General features: G+C 46.6%; 1 protein-coding gene across 1 annotated transcript; it reads right to left on the bottom strand.

Annotated features, from left to right (window-relative positions):
* Window positions 1-2,498: 2,498 nt before the first annotated feature.
* On the bottom strand, window positions 2,499-5,999 carry FMC1 (formation of mitochondrial complex V assembly factor 1 homolog). The gene is made up of 2 exons (XM_069968947.1): window positions 5,805-5,999; window positions 2,499-2,785 (listed from the first exon to the last, which is right to left on the bottom strand). The coding sequence occupies exons 1-2, from the start codon at window positions 5,934-5,936 to the stop codon at window positions 2,582-2,584; spliced, it is 336 nt and encodes a 111-aa protein (XP_069825048.1). The 5' UTR covers window positions 5,937-5,999; the 3' UTR covers window positions 2,499-2,581.
* Window positions 6,000-9,822: the final 3,823 nt, after the last annotated feature.

Below are 9,822 nucleotides of genomic sequence, written 5' to 3' on the forward strand. Positions count from 1 at the left end.
TGTGACACTGCGGACACCAGGGAACAATAGCCTGTACTCTCGTGTTTGTGTGTGTGTGTGTGTGTGTGTGTGACACTGCGGACACCAGAGAACAATAGCCCAGCCCCACTGCTACAGCCTACAACTACTACCCCCAGCCTCCTAGCCCCACTGCTACAGCCTACAACTACTACCCCCAGCCTCCCAGCCCCACTGCTACAGCCTACAACTACTACCCCCAGCCCCACTGCTACAGCCTACAACTACTACCCCCAGCCCCACTGCTACAGCCTACAACTACTACCCCCAGCCCCACTGCTACAGCTTACAACTACTACCCCCAGCCCCACTGCTACAGCCTACAACTACTACCCCCAGCCCCACTGCTACAGCCTACAACTACTACCCCCAGCCCCACTGCTACAGCCTACAACTACTACCCCTAGCCCCAGTGCTACAGCCTACAACTACTACCCCCAGCCTCCTAGCCCCACTGCTACAGCCTACAACTACTACCCCCAGCCTCCCAGCCCCACTGCTACAGCTGCTACCACAACTACTCCCAGCTCTACTGCTAAAACTACTATACCCAGCCTCCCAGCCCTACTACTGCTTCCACTACTACTACACCCAGCTCAACTACTACTGCTACCACTACACCTAGTCTACTGCTGCTAACACTACTACAGGCTCCCACCAGGCTATCACTACTACACACAGCCTACCACTACTACAACCAGACTGTGGACACCAGAGAGCAATAATAGCCTGTACTCTCCTGTGTATATGTATGAGAGTGCGTGTACGAGCTGCCTGTATGAGAGTGCATGTACGAGCTGCCTGTATGAGAGTGCGTGTACGAGCTGCCTGTATGAGAGTGCGTGTACGAGCTGCCTGTATGAGAGTGCATGTACGAGCTGCCTGTATCAGAGTGCATGTACGAGCTGCCTGTACGAGAGTGCATGTACGAGCTGCCTGTACGAGAGTGCGTGTACGAGCTGCCTGTACGAGAGTGCATGTACGAGCTGCCTGTACGAGAGTGCATGTACAAGCTGCCTGTATGAGAGTACATGTACGAGCTGCCTGTATGAGAGTGCGTGTACGAGCTGCCTGTATGAGAGTGCGTGTACGAGCTGCCTGTATGAGAGTGTGTGTACGAGCGGCCTGTATGAGAGTGCGTGTACGAGCTGCCTGTATGAGAGTACATTAACGATGAGCAAATGTGCAGTAGTAGCAAAACGCTTTGCTATGCTCGGCCGTCAGCCGGCTGCATTTGAGCTCCGCTCCAGGTGTTTGGAAAAGCTGGATACAGTCCTGGGAGAAGTTCCCCAGAGCTGTAACCAGATTTTCCAGACACTTGGAGCGGAGCTCAAATGCAGCCGGCTGACGGCCGAGCATAGCAAAGCGTTTTGCTACTACTGTACATTTGCTTATCCCAAGTGTACAGGCATGAGCTGTCTGTGTGAGTGTAACAACAATACTATGTGCATGTGGGGGATGGGCGGTGAGAAGTGCGGGAGGAGAGTGTGGGCAAGTGACCTGTATGTGGTTCTGCAGCAGGTTGAGGTGTATTAGGAGGTTCTGCAGCAGGTTGAGGTGTATTATTGGCTAGGGACATACTTGTATCTTTCCTGCTCTGCAGACAACAACAAAATGGCGCTGCCCAGAAGTACACATAATAGCACCTTTCCCCTCTTTGTTTCCCTGTGAAAAGAGGAGGGAGGTGATGATGTCACTGCAGTTGAGTAGAGACTGCCTCTTTTTTTCAGCAGCCGGCTTTCAGTCTGCTTTTACCAGCATTTTCCTGCTGGAGCTCCCCCTGGTGGCCATCACTGGGAAATATGAAAAATTAGATCGTAAATTTTTCATATTTCCTTACATGTAAAAAAATGAAAAACACATATAAATTAACAAAAAATAAATAAATTCAGTTTTAACACTTTCAAATTTTTTTTTAACTTTGCGACACATTCCCTTTAAGCTTTGGCTGTCCAGGCACAATGGGAATTGTAGCTTGGCAACAGCTGAAGGGTCGAAGGTTCCCCATCCCTGCTTTAAGAACTTCCCTCTCCGTTCATGCTTATGGGAACAGAAATACAATAAAATGTGGCAATCTTGGTTATTATTCAAAGATTCAGCAGCCTTTCAGTGGTGACATTCCATATTTCCTATACACTTGAGAGCTCTGAAGTTGCCTCTCTTTCTTTCTTTTCACCCTTTCTGTCTGTACACTTCACTTAATACATTCACTATGTCTTTAGTTTATGTAAATTAGCCGCCAGGTCCACCAGTTACGAGAGAATACTTATGTTATGGAATCTTTTTTACCTTGAACCTGGTCTTCCATGCGGTGTTCAGTGTACAATAAGCTACTTTTCTTCTATTTCACTATTACGACGACTGTTTTATATGACTATTCCCTGTTGTATCAAATTTGCTGCAGATCCTGTAGTGGTGAGTATTAGTTTTTATCCCTCTAACCCCAACCCAAACCCCTTAAAATAATAAAAACTAAACACTGAAATTTCAACTAAATTTTTATTTGGCTAATATGACAACAATGTGAGAAGAGGTCGGACTTGGAGACGGTTCTTTCGGCAATTCACCTCTCCCAGCCCTTTCCACCCGGTTGCTGTGGTATCTTAAGTCCCACGAGAGCAGCGGCTTCTTCGGCAGAACGCTCCCCTTTGCTGTGATATTCTTCATGAAAGATAAGATGGTTCCTGACACTCTGAAGAAGACATAAGTAGGTGGAGGCCTGGAAGTGCAGTTCCTGTTGGGCTAAACACAGCTTTTCACTGGTTACCTGCGGAGTCACATTGCATCGGTTAAGCACCAATACTTGCAGGCACATACTCACTAAACACTATAAGAAACACAGTGCCATAACCTCTGGAACGTCTAGTGGAAGTTATTTTTTTTCCTTTTCTGTTATAAAATATCTTTAACCCAACTGGCCACACAAACGCTTAAAGGGGTCATTCAACAAATTCTTTCAAATCAACTGGTGTCAGAAAGTGCCAGGGATTTGTAATTCACTTCTATTAAAATATCTCAAGTCTTTCAGTACTTATCAGCTGCTGTATGTCCTGCGGGAAGTGGTATGTTCTTTCCAGTCTGACAAAGTGCTGCCACCTCTGTCCATGTCAGGAACTGTCCAGAGCAGTAACAAATTCCTATAGAAAACCTCTCCTACTCTCCAGACTGGAAAGAATATGCCACTTCTTGCACGACATACAGCAGCTGATAAGTACTGGAAGACTTGAGATTTTCTTTAATAGAAGTAAATTACAAATCTCCGGCGCCAGTTCATTTGAAAGAAAATTCTTTGGGATGAACCACCCCTTTAAGATCTATAAATACACAAAAACTTTAAAATTTATAAATAGTTATTACAATTGTTCTTTACATAGTGAAATGAATACAATGTAGACAATCAGTATTTAAAAAAACTTTTTTTTTTTTTGGTCTGGGAGTTTAAAGGGGGTTATCCTAGATAAACATGGCAGCTTTCTTCTAGATACAGCACCACCAGTCCTCAGGTTGGGTGGGGTATTTCAGCTCAGCGCTACTAAAATGAAGGTCTGATTTGTAATACCACACATAACCTGAGGACAGGGGTGGAGCTGTTTTGGGGAGAAACCAGCTTTTTCCCCCCCTCCTAATCCTAAATAATCCATCTAACCTTAACTCTTATAGGGTACCTATCACTTTGTGGCAGGATACACTGTGAAAATGCCGGCAGATAGGCCATCTCACCCGATGCGAGCAAGGTATGGGAACTCTCGGAAGTGGCATAGACTGCACTGTAATGGACTATTCCAGCAGTTCTTAAAGCATGCGGCCCTCCAGCTGTTGCAATACTACATTTCCCATCATGCCTGGACAACCAAACTAAAGCTTTAGCTGTCCTGGCATGATGGGAATTGTGGTCATTTAGGTGGGCCTGGGCTGTAACTAGTCATGGCTCTCTGCCTATCAATCATCCCTGCAGAGCACGCTGACAGGCGGAGAGCCATGACTAGTTACGGGACAGCTCCACCCAAATGACTAGTTCTGGCCACTCCCCCTGCAGCGCACACTGGAATAAATGTTTTCCCCTAGGATGGCACACGCTATGGTAAGAGAACACTATAGCAGCTCCATTAGGAGATGAGGTGATTGGCTGCCTTTAATATCGATTGATAGAACATATGAAAACAGTGGGGAACCTCCTCTTGGGTCTGCCTCTGATCAGCTAACTCACAGGGGTCAAACATGAGGCCCTCCAGCTGTTGTAGAACTACAATTCCCATCATGCCTGGATTTAGCTTCAGCTGTCGGCATGATGGGAATTGTAGTTTTGCAACAGCTGGAGGGCCTAAGTGAAGAGCTGAGTGAAGAGGCCATGGTGCTCTGCAGCCTTTTCATTGTTCATCAGGCACAGATCAGCTGATCAGTCAGAGTGCCAGGAGCTGAGCCGCCGCCAGCCGAACTGATGGCAGGAGCTAACATAGATCAGCTGATCAGAGTGCCAGGAGCTGAGCTGCCACCGACTTAGCTGATGGCTGGAGCTAACATAGATCAGCTGATCAGAGTGCCAGGAGCTGAGCTGCCGCCAACCTAACTGATCAGCTGATCTATGGTTAGCTCCAGCCATCAGAATGCCAGGAGCTGAGCCGCCACCGACTTAGCTGATGACAGGAGCTAACCATAGATCAGCTGATCAGAGTGCCAGGAGCTGAGCCGCAGCCAACCACAGATCAGCTGATCAGAGTGCCAGGAGCTGAGCCGCAGCCAACCACAGATCAGATGATCAGAGTGCCAGGAGCTGAGCCGCAGCCAACCACAGATCAGCTAATCAGAGTGCCAGGAGCTGAGCCGCAGCCAACCTAACTGATGGCTGGAGCTAACCATAGATCAGCTGATCAGAGTGCCAGGAGCTGAGCCGCAGCCAACCACAGATCAGCTGATCAGAGTGCCAGGAGCTGAGCCGCAGCCAACCACAGATCAGCTGATCAGAGTGCCAGGAGCTGAGCCGCCGCCAACCTAACTGATGGATGGAGCTAACCATAGATCAGATGATCAGAGTGCCATGAGCTGAGCCGCCACCGACTTTGCTGATGGCTGGAGCTAACCATAGATCAGCTGATCAGAGTGCCAGGAGCTAAACCGCAGCCAACCATAGATCAGCTGATCAGAGTGCCAGGAGCTGAGCCGCAGCCAACCACAGATCAGCTGATCAGAGTGCCAGGAGCTGAGCCGCAGCCAACCACAGATCAGCTGATCAGAGTGCCAGGAGCTGAGCCGCCACCGACTTTGCTGATGGCTGGAGCTAACCATAGGTCAGCAATAGTAACTTCTCTGAAACCCCCAGTATAATCCAATGAATGTGACTGAGCAGACTGCGTATCAGATGCAATTGTTCTTCGTTTTACCTATTGCGCAGCGGTTTCCTGGCTTTTTTAATCTTTATTATGTATTTCGTGCAGTATAGAATATTTACGAAAAATAATAAACAGAATCTGCCAAGTAGGACAGGAGCAGCACGGAGTATGGCAGCCCCCTGATTCCCCCAATATTAGTTATTGGGCTGATAAGGTGTCTGGCAGCGGCTCACCCCCCCCCCCCCCCCCATTACCCCTCCAAACTACAATTCCCATCATGCCTGGACAGCTAAAGCTTTGGCTGTCCAGGCATGATGGGAATTGTAGTTGTGTAACGGGGAGGGCCTGAGTGTGACACCTGTGGTTGGGGTCTGATCTCTGGCCGCTAGGTGTGATCGGGTCCCTGATGCTGCAGGTCCTGGACGTCACCTCTAATGTCTGCCCTCTATGTCACGTTACCTGATGCCTCCTGAACTGCTCCCGGATATAACCGCAGGCCAGCGTCTTTCTGTACTGATCCGCGCCGTACGTCTGTCGTAACTCTCGCAGGAGGCTGCGGAATGTGTGCACGGGACGTCCTAGAGCGGCCATGTCTACATCAGCAGCACAGGACACAACCGAGGGGGTATGAGGACCTTCGATGATGTCATCAGCACGTATCAGTCACGTGCACAGAAGGAGTCCGGCTCTGGGCTGGGCTTCCTTCTAGGATAGCGATATAGGGCATAGGCTTTATATGTATTATTGCTCTTATTATACATAGATTGTGTGTGTGATATGTGTACAGCAGAGCTGTGTGTGATATGTGTACAGCAGAGCTGTGTGTGTGATATGTGTACAGCAGAGCTGTGTGTGTGATATGTGTACAGCAGAGCTGTGTGTGTGATATGTGTACAGCAGAGCTGTGTGTGTGTGATATGTGTACAGCAGAGCTGTGTGTGTGTGATATGTGTACAGCGGAGCTGTGTGTGATATGTGTACAGCAGAGCTGTGTGTGTGATATGTATACAGCAGAGCTGTGTGTGATATGTATACAGCAGAGCTATGTGTGCGTGATATGTATACGGCAGAGCTATGTGTGTTGCGTGCAAAACCAGGGTAAGTGTGTGTAGTATGGATACAGGATTATATGCCGTATGTTTCCAGCACTGCATGAAATGAAGTTGTTGTATATGATGCCATACGGTAATATTCCCCAACCTGCGGCTCTCCAGCTGTTGCAAAACCACAACACCCAACATGTCCTGAGAGGCCTGAGCTGTGGCTTGTCAGCTGCTTTGCAACAGATGGAGAGCCACAGGTTGGGGAACATTGCCTTAGGGCATCATCCTATACAATGGCTTCATTTTACACAATGCTAGTAGCATACTGTATATAGTTCTGCATGCTACATACAGCTCTGCTGCACTCATATTACACACACAACTCTGCTGTAATCATTACTGGAACCTTCTATGCATAATACCAAGGATTGTAAAATACTATATAAAAACTTATACTAACATCCTGGGAGTTGTAGTTCTGCAACAGCTGGAGAGTCAGTGTGGGGATCATTGCCCTGGGTATTCTATATACTATTCCTGGCATTCTCTAGAATGAAAAGGGTTTGTCCAGCGTAAAATCCTTTTCTTTCAAATGAACTGGTGTCAGAAAGTTATATAGATTTGTAATTTAAATCTCCAGTCTCTTTGTACTTATCAGCTGTTGTATGTTCTGCAGGAAATGTTTTATTTTCAGTCAGACACAGTGCTCTCTGCTGACATCTCTGGCCGAGACAGGAACTGTCCAGAGCAGGAGAGGTTTTCTATGGGAATTTGCTGCTGCTCTGGACAGTTCCTGACATGGACAGAGGTGGCAGCAGAGAGCACAGTGTCAGACTGGAAAGAATACACCACTTCCTGCAGGGCATACGGTAGCTGATAAGTATTGGAAGACTTGATATTTTTTAAATAGAAGTTACAAATCTATATAACATTCTGACACCAGTTGATTTAAAAGAAAAAGATTTTCGCTGGACAACCCCTTTAACTTAAAACCACACCTGAACTGGAGACAAGAATAGTGTTGCCCTTAACACTTGAACAGCAGCTTAGTGTCCCATGTTAGCAGGAAGTGCGGGTCTTCAGTCTACTGTGACTTCATGTAGTTGAGCGGTGTTTGCTGGTCACTGCGCACTCCTGTGGCAAGAACTGGCTGTCACACAGACATCCTCCTGAGTACAGCCAAGAGGAAGATCCAATTATGACTATGATCAGTAGGGACTCCTGATGGGGTCAGGGGTTTCCCAGTGATTTCATCAGTTACTGGGGAAATGCTCTGCAATGGGCCCCGGGGACCTGGAGAGGATCCCCTATGTGTCTGCTTAGTGACCCTGCTGCTAGGACACTGAGAGCAGCCCTAACAGCAGGGGATAAGCAGAGAGGAGTAAGCTGCCCGAATACACTATTAGCATACATAAAAATAAGTAAATGTGAAAAAAAAGTATAGTGTATACACTATATCCCACGTATAGAAATCTTTTAATATTTCGTAATATAGGGCATACATGCTATACAAATATACACATTGGGAGAGATTTATCAAACATGGTGTAAAGTGAAACTGGCTCAGTTGCCCCTAGCAACCAATCAGATTCCACCTTTTATTCCTCACAGACTCTTTGGAAAATGAAAGGTGGGATCTGATTGGTTGCTAGGGGCAACTGAGCCAGTTTCACTTTACACCATGTTTGATAAATCTCTGTTTATAGTCTTGTTTCTGGCTTTGGCTTCAAATCTTTGGCAGATAATCTGTCAAATAATCTGTGTAAATGGACCCTTAATCTTTCTGTGTAAATGGACCCTTAAGAGTCAGGGGTGGGGGCAGGTTGCCTTTTTCTATAGGGCATGGGTCTCCAAACTGCAGCAATACTACATTTCCCATCATGCCTTGACAGCCAAACCAAAAGCTTTAGCTGTCCAGGCATTATGGGAATTGTGGTTTTGCAACAGCTGGAGGGCGTTTGAGAAGCACTGCCCTATAGCATGGGTATCCAAATTGTAAGGTGGGTGCCCCATAGTTGTTGGTGAGGCCCAGCTGGGGAGCCAGTTTTCACAAAACTATGATCTGCACAATCCTTTTGCTGTTTGCAAAGATCTCCATTTTAACATTAATTTACTTTGTTTTTGCTTTATTAGCATATAGAGCTTTTATCATTTTCAGCTTTTAAATGGACTTTCACCACAGATAGTGAGGCCCAGACATCTTGCCCTGGTCTGTTGGGCTCCAGTAGAAAAAGTTTGAGAAGCACTGCTTTAGGGTAATACGCTGAACGCAATGTATTAAACCACCAGATTTAACCATTACAAATAAAATATTATATATTATATATACACATACACAGTGGTACCTGACCCAGGAAGTCTCCCTTACCTTCCAAATCATAGCAGATCCACTTCAGGCTGGGGCTTGCCTCAGGGAACAGGACTGTGGAGGTAATCTCTTCATAGCTGTAACCCCTCTCTCCCCGGACAGAGTGCTGCATGTATGTGCCCACATATGTCCTGCTCACTACTTCATGCTCCCTGCAGTCTGTCAGCCCTTGTTTCCCATCCTCTCCATTACTGTACAGTAATTTATAATATCACAGATTCTTCTGTTTCTGAATGTTTGTTTCATCTGTTTTACATGTTAAAGGACAACTCTGGCGGAAATTTTTTTTTGGCTTATTTAACACACATTACAAAGTTATATAATTTTGTAATGTGGTTAAATACCCGGTCTGGCCCCCTTCCCCCACTTTCCGACTCCCGACCCCCCACCCCAGAAGTTAAAGAATGTATACATTACCTATTACGGTCGTCACGGTCCTCTTCTCCCAGGCGGCATCTGGTGACGTCAGAGCTGAGGGGCGGTCCGCGTCTTCTTCCTCTTCATTGAGAGTGAATGGGAGAGAAAAGGCCCTGATTGGCTGAGCTTGCTAAAAGCCATGTGATGCGCTCCAGCCAATGAAAAGGCTGCCAGTGCGCAAGCGCACTGGCAGCCTTTTCTCTCTCATGGACCCGGAAGCAAGAGACATCGCTGGACGGCGGACGCAGGTGACGGTGAGGCGGACGGCGGGCGAATGGAGTGGTGATCGTCACCGGAGGGATGGTGAGTATGGTGTCTGTGTGTGTGTGTCTTTTTTTTTGGGGGGGGGGGGGGTTCCCGCCGGAGTTGTCCTTTAAGAATAAATTATTATTATTGGGGTGTAGAACCAATTGCCTGCATATCAGTGATTTCTTATAGGAAAAATTTGCTTTGGTTTAAGAGTGGATTTGGATTACAAGCGCGGGGCACCACTGTATAATATATATATATATATATATATATATATATATATATATATATATATATATATATATTTATTTTTTTGGTACCACACTTACATTAGGAGCCAGATTGTAAATTTGAATATTTCTTTAAGGACCAGATATCTTCCCCAATATTTTTTTGCCTT

The sequence above is a fragment of the Dendropsophus ebraccatus genome, chromosome 4 (assembly GCF_027789765.1).
Source record: "Dendropsophus ebraccatus isolate aDenEbr1 chromosome 4, aDenEbr1.pat, whole genome shotgun sequence".
Lineage (NCBI taxonomy): Eukaryota > Metazoa > Chordata > Amphibia > Anura > Hylidae > Dendropsophus > Dendropsophus ebraccatus.

Bases quoted from the DNA above. Each gene is read 5' to 3' on its own strand.
- FMC1 (XM_069968947.1), bottom strand. From the start codon at position 5,936: ATGGCCGCTCTAGGACGTCCCGTGCACACATTCCGCAGCCTCCTGCGA. The intron at 2,786-5,804 runs GTAACGTGACAT...GTGACTCCGCAG, and splicing joins AGCAGTTCAGGAGGCATCAG to GTAACCAGTGAAAAGCTGTG.